This window comes from Malaya genurostris, chromosome 2 (assembly GCF_030247185.1).
Source record: "Malaya genurostris strain Urasoe2022 chromosome 2, Malgen_1.1, whole genome shotgun sequence".
In the NCBI taxonomy this organism is placed as follows: Eukaryota; Metazoa; Arthropoda; class Insecta; order Diptera; family Culicidae; genus Malaya; species Malaya genurostris.
The window spans coordinates 262,865,859-262,880,484 of record NC_080571.1 but is presented as its reverse complement, the minus strand read 5'-3'; the positions used below and the strand labels follow the sequence as shown (position 1 = coordinate 262,880,484).

The 14,626-nt window shown below is 36.7% G+C and overlaps 4 protein-coding genes across 5 annotated transcripts; 2 read left to right on the top strand and 2 right to left on the bottom strand.

Annotated features, from left to right (window-relative positions):
- The first annotated feature begins 490 nt into the window (after positions 1 to 490).
- On the top strand, positions 491 to 4,040 carry LOC131429771 (glyoxylate reductase/hydroxypyruvate reductase-like). 2 transcript variants are annotated; one of them, XM_058594108.1, is made up of 4 exons: positions 491 to 2,368; positions 2,808 to 3,000; positions 3,068 to 3,834; positions 3,902 to 4,040. In XM_058594108.1, exons 2-4 carry the CDS (start codon positions 2,849 to 2,851, stop codon positions 4,018 to 4,020), a joined length of 1,038 nt encoding a protein of 345 aa, XP_058450091.1. In that variant the 5' UTR covers positions 491 to 2,368; positions 2,808 to 2,848; the 3' UTR covers positions 4,021 to 4,040. The 2 variants fall into 2 exon arrangements, with proteins under 2 accessions (XP_058450091.1, XP_058450090.1); XM_058594107.1 differs by lacking the exon at positions 491 to 2,368 and having other exon boundaries at positions 2,459 to 3,000.
- Positions 4,004 to 4,934, bottom strand: LOC131429772 (small ribosomal subunit protein uS7m). The gene is made up of 2 exons (XM_058594110.1): positions 4,795 to 4,934; positions 4,004 to 4,731 (listed from the first exon to the last, which is right to left on the bottom strand). The coding sequence occupies exons 1-2, from the start codon at positions 4,827 to 4,829 to the stop codon at positions 4,086 to 4,088; spliced, it is 681 nt and encodes a 226-aa protein (XP_058450093.1). The 5' UTR covers positions 4,830 to 4,934; the 3' UTR covers positions 4,004 to 4,085.
- Positions 4,935 to 9,157: 4,223 nt separating this feature from the next.
- LOC131433084 (transmembrane protein 186) lies at positions 9,158 to 10,268 on the bottom strand. Its single transcript, XM_058599860.1, has 2 exons — positions 9,814 to 10,268; positions 9,158 to 9,518 (listed from the first exon to the last, which is right to left on the bottom strand). The coding sequence occupies exons 1-2, from the start codon at positions 10,148 to 10,150 to the stop codon at positions 9,217 to 9,219; spliced, it is 639 nt and encodes a 212-aa protein (XP_058455843.1). The 5' UTR covers positions 10,151 to 10,268; the 3' UTR covers positions 9,158 to 9,216.
- Positions 10,269 to 10,524: 256 nt separating this feature from the next.
- On the top strand, positions 10,525 to 13,131 carry LOC131429770 (transducin beta-like protein 3). The gene is made up of 2 exons (XM_058594106.1): positions 10,525 to 10,670; positions 10,732 to 13,131. Exons 1-2 carry the CDS (start codon positions 10,642 to 10,644, stop codon positions 13,109 to 13,111), a joined length of 2,409 nt encoding a protein of 802 aa, XP_058450089.1. The 5' UTR covers positions 10,525 to 10,641; the 3' UTR covers positions 13,112 to 13,131.
- The last annotated feature ends 1,495 nt before the right edge of the window (positions 13,132 to 14,626 follow it).

Below are 14,626 nucleotides of genomic sequence, written 5' to 3'. Positions count from 1 at the left end.
ATATATATATATATATATATATATATATATATATATATATATATATATATATATATATATATATATATATATATATATATATATAATGTTGAATCAGTGTGAGAATGTATTAGTAAAATAAAGCAGGTTTTAATGTTTTCTGTGTTATTCTTGTATCAAAATTTTAATTAATATAACTTTTGAGCATAATCGCATATTTGAGTGATCTTCACTATTGTCAAATTCACTATAATTCCGTGCTTCGAAAGAACCAGAAGCGAAATTTCAAAAATACCATGGCACTAGTTAAAATAATAGGTACAATGTAAAAATAAGATGCTATCATGGTTATGCTAAACATTCCAACTGTAGTAGTTATTCATACAATATACAGTTCAATATTACTATTCTACAGCCAGAACCATTCATAGTAAAAGTGAGCTTGCATATTGTCAACATCATCTGATTTTATTGTGTGCTGAAAACCACTATACTCGTATGGTTATACCGACGACACGACCTGCCACTCGTCTATCGAAACTGTATCGCAAATTTAACTACCCCTCAGTAACTGGTAATGTCAAAACGAAAATGCCTGAAAAACTATTGAAACTGGCAACACAAGTTGATAGATTATTGATTTTAAATAACAGTTACCATAACCTTGGTTACTGCATATTGGAGACTTGGGAAATGTAAACAAAACAAACAGCCTCGAGTGGAATTATTATTTATTTTAATCGGATAGAGGTCTTCGTTAAGGCTTGCTGGTGCTCGAACATATTAAAAATTACTTCCAGACAATTCAATATTCATGGATGTTTGTTAAATAGTTCAACGTAACCATACTTCGATCTATAATGACTATCTGCTATGTAAATGAGTTTTTAAACGGTGTTAAGTTTTGCAGTCATTCAATCCGTCATTGCGAAACTTTTTATCAGTCCTATCATCAGAATTTGGTATTGAAAGCATATTTGTTATTTTCTAGTGATTTGAGCTCTTCGCAAAGTGCGTGTATACTTTGATGAATATGAAAGGAACTTGTACAGCACGAGAATCTAATTTCTCAATATATTAGATCTGATCGAAATTATAGGTTTTGAAGTGCACATCGAAAGCCAACAGTGCAAACAGGTCTCCTTCAAATAATTTGATTATTTGTGTCTCAAACAGAAACCAGATTGTAACTACGGTCTACCGTAAGGCTGCTGGAACTTGTCGAAATAGTTGAATGTAAAGAGTGTTGGATAGAATTTAACATTTCGTGAAGACTGGTACTAACTTCCGGGTTGGTTGACAGTATGTTAAGCAAAAGTGATGTGTTCCGGAAACTCGACTGGTTATTTCTAAAAAGAAAGACCATCATCATGGATGAGTTAGATGACTACACTGAAGATAGAGCTAATGGGTAGTTGTGGATGATATAGGATGACGCATCGCTGTCGCAACACTACTTCTAGTACCAGATTTAGTTATTGTACTATTGTGGTCGGTGTAAATCTAAAAAGAACGTTAAAACAAAATTTAAATTTATATAAACGTTTCACAACTTTCTCGAATGATTTGTTTATTTAGAATAGCGCTCCTTGGTAACTAGTTCATAGCAACTTAAACAGTGTTTCTCAAGAAGTTTATTTTCATGATTATCGAGAAGTCGCTATATTTATGGTAACTGGCGGTAAATCACTCACGAACACTTTTTGTTCAGATTTTTCTTCGGAGTGCCTGGTCGTGTCGTCGGTTATACTAACCTCCCATATGGTAACTGTTACCATAGTATTTTTCTGAGTGTACAGTTGCACAGTTGCGGCACACAAAGGGCTCAGTTTTTCCAAGTAGTTGTTTCATGAGGCACAGAGTAGCACACTTAGCCTAACCCAATTTTATACATCTCTAATGACATTTGTTTAACCGTAGTTGACAATATACAAAGTAGTAATAATCACTCTCAAATATCTTTGAAAAACCCTTACGCAATAGGTAATTTAATGTGATTAGCTTCAAATTGATGCAACATGGGTTACTTAACATCGGTTAAGTCCATAAAGTTTGTTAGGTGGGCCAAAATATATGAAGTGGCCAAATTACCTCTGTTAACCTATAACTTGAATTAGTGAAATCGAATCGAAAGGCAGACGTTGATTGGCACATTGTCGCAAAGCTGCTTAACCGGTAACGACAAGAAAAGGAGGATTCTGTCGGAAATTTTCATATCGGCAGTAGTGATTTGCACCATTTTTATCGTTTATTCAAGAGTACAAATAGATATCAGCAATAAAAGTACACTCGGAGTAGAAGGAAATCGATTTCAAAGTGATTACTACTACTTTTTTTTAGTGTAAACTACGATTAAACATGGAAAATCTTCAGAAATGTGTGAAATTGGGTAGAGTAAAAAGTTTTTCTTCAACTTCCACTATGATTTTTCAAATGAATTTGCCCGTGCTTATAAGAAATCGTTGAATGGGTGGAGTCATTTAAAATTTAAAATTTTCCAGCCCTTGCTGAAAGTATCATCTCTAAACAAGCCAATGGCAAATTTTGACGGAATGAGATTTTGACCATACTCTCTTCGAGTGACCATGATCATCGTTGATTTAAAGGATAGTAACAGTTAATGTTGAAAATGGGACATGATTTTCTCCAGCGGCGATATTTGTAATTTGATATTTTCTCAACAATGCTCACTTGCTTTCTTTTCATTTTGAATGAGCTGTCAATTGTTAACTCAAATTGAACGTCTATTTCTCTGTGAATAATAGTACACCGAACACACACTTCCATTTATGACTGGTGTTTAGTTCTTTTTAAATTCAATCTTTTAGTAAACTAATCTGTCTAGCTAGTACATGAGCTAAAGTCAACTATGCGAGTCTGTCCGCTCAGTTTTGTGAAACAATTATCCAAAATGTTAGAATCCGCTGTCAATGAGTTCTGTTTCTCTGCAAACTATCGTCCAAAACTGTTAGTAACCTGTTCTGATGTTCCTGTAAGCTACATCGATATACTTCGGCGCAAGTTAGTTGACCTTTGGAGTTGACCCTTTCGCGACAAAAATAATTCACTCCAGAAAAACTCATTAAAGGTGCGATGTTATTGTCTCTGATGGAGTCAGCAGGGAAGAGATCTTGAGAGCTACCCCAGGAGCTGAAGGAATTTTGTGGCTGACCGCCGATAGATTGGACACCGAAGTTTTAGATCTGGCGGGTCCTCAATTGAAGGTAGTTTCTACGATGACTTCAGGAATGGACTATGTGGACACTGAATGTTTCAAACAACGTAACGTTGCACTGGGTCATACACCGAAAGTGGTCAATGATCCAGTTGCGGACATTGCTATAGGATTAATGATTGCAGCCGCCAGACGGTTTCACGAAGGCCGTTCTAAGATTTTGGATTCCGCCTGGGAACAGCGACCTCAATGGATGTTAGGACAAGATGTGGTTGGATCAACTGTAGGAATTGTAGGATTCGGAGGCATAGGACAGACTATTGCAAAAAGGTTGAGCGGGTTCGACATTGGACGATTGCTTTACACCGGACGTACCCGAAAACCTGAAGCCAATCGCTTTGCAGCGCAGTTCGTAAGCTTTAAGGAACTACTAACTGAAAGTGATTTCATTTTTATTGCTTGTCCTATGACAAGCGAAACTAATAAATTGTTCAACGCAGAAGCATTCCTACAAATGAAACCAACAAGTGTTTTAATCAATGTGGCACGAGGTGGAATTGTAGATCAATCTGCATTGGTAGATGCACTGCGAAAAGGGCAAATTTTTGCTGCTGGACTTGATGTTATGACTCCGGAACCTTTAGACGCTTCAGATCCTATTATGAGTTTGCCAAACATTGGTAAATATAATTGTTTACCTAATTCGTTTCAAATGATTGTTTTAATTGACTTTGGTCTGACTTTCAGTCGTCGTGCCACATCTTGGAACTGCTACAAGAAAAAGCCTAGAGGATATGTTTTGTATTACAGCTAAAAACGTTCTTTCAGTTTTGAACAATCAAAGCCCGGTAGCATCCTTTATTTAATTTATTTTAAGCAATAAACAACATACCATTACAACCTTTATTTCCTCAATCTACAAATGCCATTTCTAACTCCACCTGTAATGTGCAAAAGCGCGATTGGCTTCGCACTGTCGGTGAAGCTCCTGTTTCCGTTTAATGACCTTTCCTTGATTAGCTGCTGCATCCAATACTTCCCAAGCCATCTTTTCTGGGAAATGAATCGTACGTTCCTTCTCCCTGCAAGCTTCTAACAGCCATTTCATTGCCAGGAAAAATGATCTTTTTTCTGTTATCGGTACCGGTACTTGGTAACGGACACCACCTCTTTTTATTGGCGTTAGTTGCAGCACTGGGCGACAATTTTCAACTGCCCGTGATAGCAACACCTTTGGATTTAACTCAATGCTCTGCTTTTCTTCATCCGTCTCTGCCAAATGGTAACGTTCCAGCTGGAGACGTTTCATATTCTCAAAGCCCTTTTCCACCAGTTGTCTGGCCAACTGTTTATCACCATTTTTCATTACATAATTGATAAATTGACTGACAAGATCGCTGTGGAAAACCGAACAGGTATCATTGTGCCTAGCCGCCTTCACAGGCACATTAGCTATTTGAGAAATCTCCCCAGTTTCTTCTAGAGCTGTAATGGTTTCCTTCTTAAACACCGGATCCACATACTGCGGTCCATACTGGGACATACCAGTCGCCGGTAAATTACACGACAGCACAGGGCTAGAATGGTGGGTTTTTTATTAAACCACTCCAGGAGATAAAATAAGTTTATTATATACATACCGCAAAATAGCCCTTGAAAAAATTCTTTGTAACATTTTTAGTTTATATTAAGCAAAAGGTGCAAGAAAACCAGATTATTTCGAATTTATTGCACGAGATAAAAACAATTCGCAATGCTCAAAAACGTGACATATTTATAAATGGTATATAAACGTACTAGAATACCATTTGGCTTTTATTCTAGTCCATTGTCAGAGATAGAGATTTATCGTAAACGGTACACGGAATATTGCTAGTTGAGTATTTCATATAAAAGCATTTGTCGGCACACAGAATAAAAATTTCATATTCAATAGAAATATTTCGATTCGAGCACAATAAATGTCAGCATGATAGCCTGAGTCCCATAGTTCTAATAAATGCTCGAATAAATCAAAAGCATATCCGTACATTCACAGAAATGCTTTTTGATGGATAAATTATTATTCCGAGCAATTTTTCCTTATTGTGTATAAAATGATTACGACAATTTTCCATTATTGTGTAAAAAAGCCTACAATGTTTCGGGTGAATATTTCCTTTATGTTCAGACCCGATTTTACAGTATACCGAATAGGCTGTTAGGCTACGTTACCATACCAAAATGGCAATTTTCTCGAAATTTCTTGGCGAAGAAGTTACAAGAAACAGTTTCGGTTTTGCGATACAAATGAACCCGAATAAAAAATATTGTAGAAAAACAATACGATTTGCAGTTACAAAACCTTCCACAATTCTGCTTTGACCATTGAAAAATATTATAGTGTATTGTTATACACTATTCAATTAATTGTGAACATGCTTTTTACAATAAAATGTATAGGTTGTTAAGTATCGTAACAATTCAAATCATAAAATTTTCACATACATGTTGTCTTGGAAAACAATCAAATGTACAGTTTGCATGTTATTTGAAACACCACGTGTACAATAAAATCAATTGTAGAATCGTAGAAACATATATTGAATCGTTGGAAATTAAAAAAATCTTGTCAAGATACAGTGAAATGTATTGTAACCCATAGGGTAACAGAGGTATTTTGGCCACTACATATATTTTGGCCCACCTAACAAACTTTATCGATTTCATCGGATTTTATCGATGTTAAGTAACTCATTTTGCATCAATTTGAAGCTAATCACATCAAATTACCTATTGCGGAAGGGGTTTTTAAAGATATTACAATATTTGGTGGATATTTTTATAAAGTGGGCCAAAATAAAATCAATCCTAAAGTGGGCCAAAATACCTCTGTTACCCTAGATCTAATTGTGAATCAATTGTTTATTCTGTAAAATCAATGGTTTATTTTTTAACGGGAACTGTAGATAAATTAAATTCATCTTTGACAGCTATCGGTGGTTTGTTTATATTTCAAATAACACATATTCAAATGAAAACGAACACATAAACAAACCAGTGATCGTTGTCAAATGGTGTTCATCTAGCTCATTTTGTGGGGTTATGTCACGTTAGTGCAAAACGTGCAAATTATGTTTGTCTACACTTTGATTAACAATTGCTACTCAAATAATTCAGCTGTTCTTCAAAGTAGGGCTAATCCTACAAAAGTAAACAAATCGAGTTTCTCTTTCCTACGAATAAATGCTTCAAAATCCTGAAATTTTTCATGAAAAATTTGGATCATAAAGAAATTTTAATCTTAGGTACACAAAGAACTATAAAGGGCGAAACTATCATTCCATTCATTTTCGTAAGTTTCGCCCTCCGCGTTCCATAACCAACTTCAATTGCTAGAAAGGAAGGGCAAAACTATTTCCATTTCGTTTTTCAAGATGATTTGGAAATAATAAATGAAACGGTAAAACTTTCCGATGATTTGGCTTAGACAACAGATAGAGTAAGCGCGGGAAGCTGAGCCGAGCCTTTTGCTGACCAAAATGTACTTACAGCAAACCAAAGGGACCCTGTCAGAGTGAAAGCTGAGCAGATTTCTTGCTTGTACTTTGTCAGAGTCCTTTTAATTTGCTGCAAATATGCTCCCCGCTTTTGACCAACTAATGTCAGTCACCAGCTCAGCTCAGCTTCTTGCGCTCACTCTGTCTGCAGCCTTAGTCGCGGAAATCAGTCAATTACACGAAAAATGCGCGAAAGCGTTACTTCATTATTCACACATGGTGCATAAAATTACACAAATCAAAAAAAGGCGAAACTCTTTTTATATTGATTTATTTAGTGAATGTAGACGGAAAATGGTAAAATTTGCATATCTTTTAAACATAAACCAACAATCCATCGACTAATCAAATATTAAATCTGAGAAAATACGATAATTTTAGAAATTTGAGTGCAATATTTATATTAAATAATTCATATGACGGCACATAATCTAGTTTCATTCGTTACACGGAACTGTCTTGTACACTTATGAATCGTCTGCGAAGTCTGTTGAAACAATACGTCAAGTTACGTGCAAATAAGATTCTGGAAAATATATTACATTTTAAATGCGTTATTTAAATCTTAAAGTGATAAACACTTTACTTCACTTTTACTTTAAGTTCCAAGATATAAAATATTTCTGATTTCAAAATGTTTTCCTGGGATGCCTGCCATTCATTAGAATTTTAAATCGTTTTCATGTTAAATCCCAAAAAGTTCTACTACTACACCCAGCTTATATCACGGTGGTTTGTGTGCTTCGCCGCATTTTTGAGGAATTGGAAGGTAGAAAAAAAAATTCAACGGTTGAGAGTTTGGCAATCATCTCGTCAAACTTTATAAGAATCGACATTCTCAGTGTTTTAAAGCTGACAGATAATATACATATACCGTAAAATTCGTTATTGTTGGAGCAAAAAATTATGACCGAGATGTTTAGCGCAAATTATGCTATTGAAAATTTAGAATATAACATTAGATTATAAAAAATTATGACTTTCATGCGGTTGCTCGGAGGAATGTTCTAAATGTAGTAAAATTGAAGAGAAAAATATCAAAAAAGCCTATGACAAGCAATATAATGATTGAAACTTTGATGTCATTTCCAGTAGGGAACATAGTTTGATTCCTCGCAATGTAACAATTACCATTTTCATTCTCGTTAGCTGTAATAAAAATGTACCGGAATTCGCACAATGGAAAATTAGAACTCGGCTAATAGTTCAATGGAACGTTCAATATTTGAGGAAATATATATGGAAAAATTGATAGGATTCCAATTTTTCCATGCAGTGGATTACTAGGATCTCGTGGCATTCTTATCAGAAATAAACGCCGAACATAGAAAAATATTAGGATACAGGCATTTGGCACATTGCGATTTGAAAACTGCAATCATTGAGGTCACTGAGTGTCGAATAGTAGCAAAGTAACTGTTGTGAATATTTACCAAGTTTCGGTTGGTTAAAAGCAGTTTACTGAGATTCCGATAAGTTAATATCTTTGATTGCTGTTAAACACGGCGATTTATGAAACCATATGTTGATATATCGTTTCGTATATCTTAAAATTCGGAAACTAGTTTTGCTATTTCCACTAAATATTTCTTTGCCATATCTCTTGCTATTGAATATCACATAACTATGAATTGAATCGAGGGTATCCTATTGAAGATGTACATTGAGACGAAATATTTTATCGAACGTAAACGTAAATTCAGTTGTCTTACTTTAAAATAGGACGCTTTGATTTTTTTCAGTGAATATTATGTAATAAAATTCAATTTCAATTCAGCTGTTTTTCAAAGAACGGCGAATCTAACATTGACAGCAAATGGAGAAAATCATCGATGAATGTTTCGACTTTGGTTTCAAATCGTGTTTAGAAATTATCGTATAATCTCTGATCAATTTATGATTAGTCGATGAATTGTTAGTTTATCTTCAAAAGGTACGCAAATGTTACCACTTTCCTTCTATATCCACTGAATAAATCAACATAAAAAGAGTTTCGCCCTTTTTCGATTTGTTTACTTTTACACTTCCTGTGTGAATTATAAAGATACGCCCTTGCACATTTTTAATGAAATTGGCTGGTTTTCGCTACTAAGACAAATCTGTGAGTAGTTTTATTGTTTCTTTTACTATTTCCAGTAATAAAAGGTTCGGTAACCATCTAAAATAAAGAAAATAAATAGTTTCGCCCTTCCTTACTAGCAATTGAAGTATCGCCCTGTTTGTTGGCATGGAACACGGAGGGCGAAACTTGCGTAAACAAATGGAATGACAGTTTCGCCTTTTATAGTTCTTTGTATTACTAAGATTGAGATTTTTGTAGAATACGAATTTTCAGACAAAATTGTAGGATTTTGAAGCATTTATTGGTAGGAGAGAGAACCTCGATTTGTTTACTTTTGTAAGATACGTCCTTCTTTGAAAAACAGCTGAATTGTTTTTGGAAAGTAATGAATAATCATACCTATAAAGTCAAATATTATGTATTTCAATATTTATTCGGAAAACCTAATTCACAAACTGCTATCATTCTTTTCCAAATACTGCTAAAAATGCCTGTTCGTCGTATATTTCACCATACCGATGAATTAATTTATAGATCTTGCCATCATCATGAGTTTTTACTGGAAAGTAAAATTTAAGTATGGACCGCCCGAGCTCTGTTCGTGGCACGATGCTATCAACAGGATATACTCGATTTTGACGTTTGCCATGAAAGTCCACGTATGAAATTTTCACTTTCCCGGATCTTTCATCAGTGTACACGAAGCCAACCAGATTATTTGTAGCAAAGCTAAACAGTAGTAGGGTTAAAGTTGTCGCTAGCCCTGAAAATGCAATTGAATTAATTATAGAGTATCTATGTTGGCAGTTGACAGGCTATGTAGTCCCGGGTTGGCGGTTCAATGCATAAGGCACTGGTGTTACAAACCAGCTGTCGTATGTTCGAGCCCCGACCTGGAAGGATTCGTTGTGTCAGTAGAATCGTAGCACCAGACATGCAATGGTTCTGTACACTATGAATCGGCTGCGAAGTCTGTTGAAACAGAAGGTCAAATTCCACTACAGGAATGTAATACCAAGACATTGCATGTTGGCATTAAACACATTATTCATACTTACCTACCGAACCACACACCTGCGCTGTCACGTTAGAACAAACCTCAGCATAAGCAAGTCCGATAGACGCCGGTACGGATAACGCTGTCAAACCAATCGGGTACATGCGCAACCGCTTGATGGACGCTGCGAGCCTTATACCGGGAAAGTGATAGATTGTGTGCCACGAAGCAATTTGATCGGCGGTTTCGGGCTCTGCTGGCTTGAGGGGAGATGTTTCGTTTTGTATTATTTTTGTGGAACAATTGCGCACCAGCTTTGTTGATAGCACTTGTGAATCGGTGAATTTAGAAAACGACAGTTTTGCCCTACCACATCGATACAAATTGTTTAAATACATATTTTGCTGTGTTTTGATCTGTAAGGACCAATCACTTCTGGACTATTTACTTATTTTCACATTAATTCCTCAAAAATGCGGCGAAGCACACAAACCACCGTGATATAAGCTGGGTGTAGTAGTAGAACTTTTTGGGATTTAACATGAAAACGATTTAAAATTCTAATGAATGGCAGGCATCCCAGGAAAACATTTTGAAATCAGAAATATTTTATATCTTGGAACTTAAAGTAAAAGTGAAGTAAAGTGTTTATCACTTTAATATTTAAATAACGCATTTAAAATGTAATATATTTTCCAGAATCTTATTTGCAGAAATTACGTTCTAAATAAGTTTACCTAGCATCCTTGCCTTTGGTACTAACGATAACTTCGGTTGTCAAATAACTGGCACGTGCGTTTGTTTTGGAGTTTTATGTTAGCTGTGTACGCGCGTGGTGCCCGAACATTACTTTTTTAATATCAATCATTTACATGTGGGAACAGTTACAATGACTACCAAAATCAAATTAAAAGAAATGTAAGTATCTACATTAATTTAAATAGTAATAAAGAAATTATATTGAAATTTAAACTTATAGATACGAAGTACAAAAACAATATAAAGCTTTCTATACCGGTGGATCGGTCCAGTGGAGCTCCGATGGCAAGGAAATTTTGTGCCAGAATTCGGGTACAGTTAGTCTAGTTTCGGTCGATGATGACGCTTCTGAGCCTGTAATTTTCGGAGAAGATAACGATGAGGATATCATCTATACATTCGCGTTAAGCAAAAACGGAGAAAATATAATTACTGCTCATCGTTCAGGTTTGCTAAAACTATGGGATAAAAACAGCAAGCAGATTGCTAAGATGTGGAAAGGAGTCCATTTAGGGCCAATAACCAAATTGGTATTCAACGAGAATGATGCTTTGATTGCAAGTGGTGGTACCGATACGACGGTTAGGGTTTGGGATCCAATGGAACAGGTGTGCAAAGGAACACTTAGAGGCTGCCAGGGTGTGATAAATCTTTTGGTTTTTCATCCCGATGAAGCAAGCAAAACGCTTCTGGCTGCAGGAGACGATGTAAAAATTAATGCTTGGAACTACGAAACACGAGAACTTCTCAAAACTTTTTCAGGACACTTTTCGAAAGTCACTGCAGTTTCGTTTTCGAATGATAGAAAGTACATCGTTTCTTCTGGTAGAGATAAAATATTAATTTTGTGGAACTATGAAACGCAACAAGCGATCAAAACTATTCCCGTGTATGAGAGCTTGGAAAGCGTCACGGTACTTCCTGCGGATATCCACGTTAATGGGCTGAAGCTAAAAGCTGACAAAGTGTATGCGGCTTGTGCGGGAGAAGAAGGTGTGATCAAAATTTGGGAGATGACTGAAACTAAAATTGTTGTAAAGCAAAGCAACAGCCTCGTAACTCGATCCACAGAAGAAGGAGGACTTGCTATAACCGATATGTTATTCAATCAACAAACTTTGCAAATGGCCATTGTAACTGCTGATCATAATATCATTATTCATGATATTCAAACGTTTGAATGTACAAAGCAGTTGTCTGGTTTTAGTGACGAGATCCTGGATTTAATACTGTTTGGGAAAAAGAACCGTTTTCTCGGAATGGCAACCAACAGTAACGATTTTAAGGTTTATGACACGACCTCCATGAACTGTCAGCTTGTGAAAGGTCACACGGATATTGTTTTATCCCTATCGGCCAATAGCCAATATATTCTTTCGTCGTCGAAGGACAATTCCATTCGGCTTTGGACTTACGACATGAACAAATTTCTTGTACAGTGTGTTGCAATAGGTCTAAAGCACACCAACGCTGTAGGGAGTGTAGCTTTAAGTAAAATTTCTGGTAAATTTTGTGCCAGTGTAAGTCAAGATAAATGTCTGAAAGTTTGGAAAATTCCCAAAGAGTTTAATGAAACCGTCGATGAGAAGGAATTAACTCGGTTGAACTGTTCTCTGACAGAACTGGCACACGAAAAAGATATCAATTGTGTAAGCATATCACCCAATGATCAGCTGATTGCGACTGGATCGCAAGATAAAATTGCCAAGCTCTGGGATGTAACGAATCTTTCTGTAATTGGTGTATTCCGAGGTCACCGTCGAGGAATTTGGGCCGTTAGGTTTTCACCCGTAGACCAAATTCTGTTAACTAACGCAGCTGATTGTTGCATAAAATTATGGTCTCTAACTGACATGACGTGCCTTAAAACTCTTGAAGGTCACGAAAGCTCTGTTCTGAGAGTGGAATTTCTCTCCCACGGGATGCAGCTTGTTTCTGCAGGTGCTGATGGTTTACTAAAGCTGTGGTCCATCAAGAGCTCGGAGTGCATTCAAACGATGGACAAACATGAGAGCCGTGTTTGGGCGATATGCGTATCAGATGATGAATCGGTGATCTTCAGCGGTGGTTCGGATTCACAGCTAATCAAGTGGAAAGATGTCACCGAAGAAAAGCACGATCGTGAACAAACAAAACGAAACGAAATGATGCTACAAGAGCAAGAGCTGACCAATCTTGTGAACGACAAAAAACTCCTGAAAGCTCTTCGTTTCTCGCTGAATTTGGACCGACCACTGATGACACTGAAAATCATAACTGCCGTTATAAAAACACAAGAACAAGGACTCGCCATCACCGTACGGAAGCTACGTGACGATCACAAGGAAACATTGTTGAAACATGCCATCGAATGGAACACCAACAGCAAAAACTGCCGCCCAGCCCAACTAGTTCTGAACATCTTGTTGCAGGAAATGCTTTCTGGAAATTTTCATGTATCCGAGCTGAACAAGCATCTGGAAGCAGCGCTCCCTTACACCGAGCGCCACTTCAATCGAATGACCGAGTACGCCAAGGATCTTAAATTCATCGAGTACACACTTCAGTGTATGCAACCGCATGCCGTTGCAGGCAAAACCAATAAACCGCCCACGATCTAGGATAATCCTAGTCATTCGAACAGTTGCGTTGTTTTAATTAAGTAGTGCTTCCACTATTTGTATATCCGATCACTTCCCTTCATTGACGCTAGTAGTATCCGAATACAGTTTTGTGGCCACTTCTGCGCTAACGATCGTTCAACGTATGCCGATGTTTGCATTGAATCAACACATTAATCTCTGCGCCACACTGGCAGTGGTAGCATTCACGTGAAGTCTTATCATCGAGGCTAAGCACTAGTAATGGAAACCGATTCATTACCGCTTTTCTAATTCATTACAATTTGAGGTCGTGTTCCCCATGTCTACGTTTTGTTTATTTCACGGTTTTTCGCTCTTACTAATTAGCTATGGATTCTTATGCCAATGCACGTATTGCGATAAAGCAGGATGACGTGGACCACACAAGATACCGCTTGTGAATAACCAAACATCATTCCTAGGAACAAAATGAGCTCATCCGTTTGTGTAAAATTTTAATTTTTTTTTCGTTGATGTCCAAGCTGGCAAATTGGATCGCATATCCATTTGAAATATGTTCAGATCATTCCTCTTTCGATTTTTTTTCCCAGTATTTATTCATTTGTACAGTCGTTTTTTAAGACTAAACAGCAACAATTGATTTAAAAGTTTGAAAACGAGATCGACATGTGTTAAAAACAATAATTTGTGTACCACGTGAATTTCTAGATTGCTCTTCGGTTCACGAACCAGTTGCTTACACCTCTGTTCGTTTCAAAGATCAAATTGAAAAGAGGACGAGTTAGTGTATCGCTTACTTTAATTGAAGCACTAACACGAACTATCTATCATCACTCATCTCGGACCCACAGAAGAATGCAGCAACCTGTGATACATTTACACGTCACCTGGATGATTCCCATAAGTTTTCATCACCATGACTCATGACGGACCACACCCGTCGATGAGTAGCACGCGGAACACCCGAAAGACCCAAGGATGTTTCCTGCGGACCCAAATGAACAAACATGCGGCAATTACCATTACGTAGCAACGTCACCTGGAAAACATGCAAGACCCAACCCTCCATCCAGCTTAAATAATTATAAAAAAATGTCTTTGGCAACATAAAGCTAACCGCATTGTGCTTTAAAAAATATATCTTTAAAAAAATCACTCATCTGTCTCCCTCAAATTTTTGCGCTACTGTCTGCCATACTACTTGCAATATTTCAATGCTCAATCTGAGTCGATGTGCGTGGAAAGTGTTTGTGTATGTTTTGACTAAATTGATAAATTCAAATTAAAATAACATTAAAAATTGTTTTCGTATATCTCGTTTTGTGCTTTTCAGTGCATATTAGTCGTTTCTGTTATTTTAATGTTGCAACCTACTTGACGAAAAATATTTGTAGTCGTTGTGAGCAGTGCAGTAAAATTCCATTCAATTCTATTGAAACTGAATGTGGAACACATTGACGATCACCCTACTGCAGTAAACTTCACACTCTGACACACACAACGTGCGCTGACGTGCCAACGGGCAGCATTCAG

What these genes read in the sequence shown, in the direction of transcription:
- LOC131429771 (XM_058594108.1), top strand. Translation starts at nt 2,849, where the DNA reads ATGCGAGTCTGTCCGCTCAGTTTTGTGAAACAATTATCCAAAATGTTA. An exon ending in ATCGATATACTTCGGCGCAA is followed by an intron (nt 3,001 to 3,067) that starts GTTAGTTGACCT and finishes AACTCATTAAAG; the next exon opens with GTGCGATGTTATTGTCTCTG. An exon ending in TATGAGTTTGCCAAACATTG is followed by an intron (nt 3,835 to 3,901) that starts GTAAATATAATT and finishes TCTGACTTTCAG; the next exon opens with TCGTCGTGCCACATCTTGGA.
- LOC131429770 (XM_058594106.1), top strand. Translation starts at nt 10,642, where the DNA reads ATGACTACCAAAATCAAATTAAAAGAAAT. An exon ending in AAAATCAAATTAAAAGAAAT is followed by an intron (nt 10,671 to 10,731) that starts GTAAGTATCTAC and finishes TTAAACTTATAG; the next exon opens with ATACGAAGTACAAAAACAAT.
- LOC131429772 (XM_058594110.1), bottom strand. Translation starts at nt 4,829, where the DNA reads ATGTTACAAAGAATTTTTTCAAGGGCTATTTTGCG. An exon ending in TTTTCAAGGGCTATTTTGCG is followed by an intron (nt 4,732 to 4,794) that starts GTATGTATATAA and finishes CCACCATTCTAG; the next exon opens with CCCTGTGCTGTCGTGTAATT.
- LOC131433084 (XM_058599860.1), bottom strand. Translation starts at nt 10,150, where the DNA reads ATGTATTTAAACAATTTGTATCGATGTGGTAGGGCAAAACTGTCGTTT. An exon ending in GCAGGTGTGTGGTTCGGTAG is followed by an intron (nt 9,519 to 9,813) that starts GTAAGTATGAAT and finishes TTGCATTTTCAG; the next exon opens with GGCTAGCGACAACTTTAACC.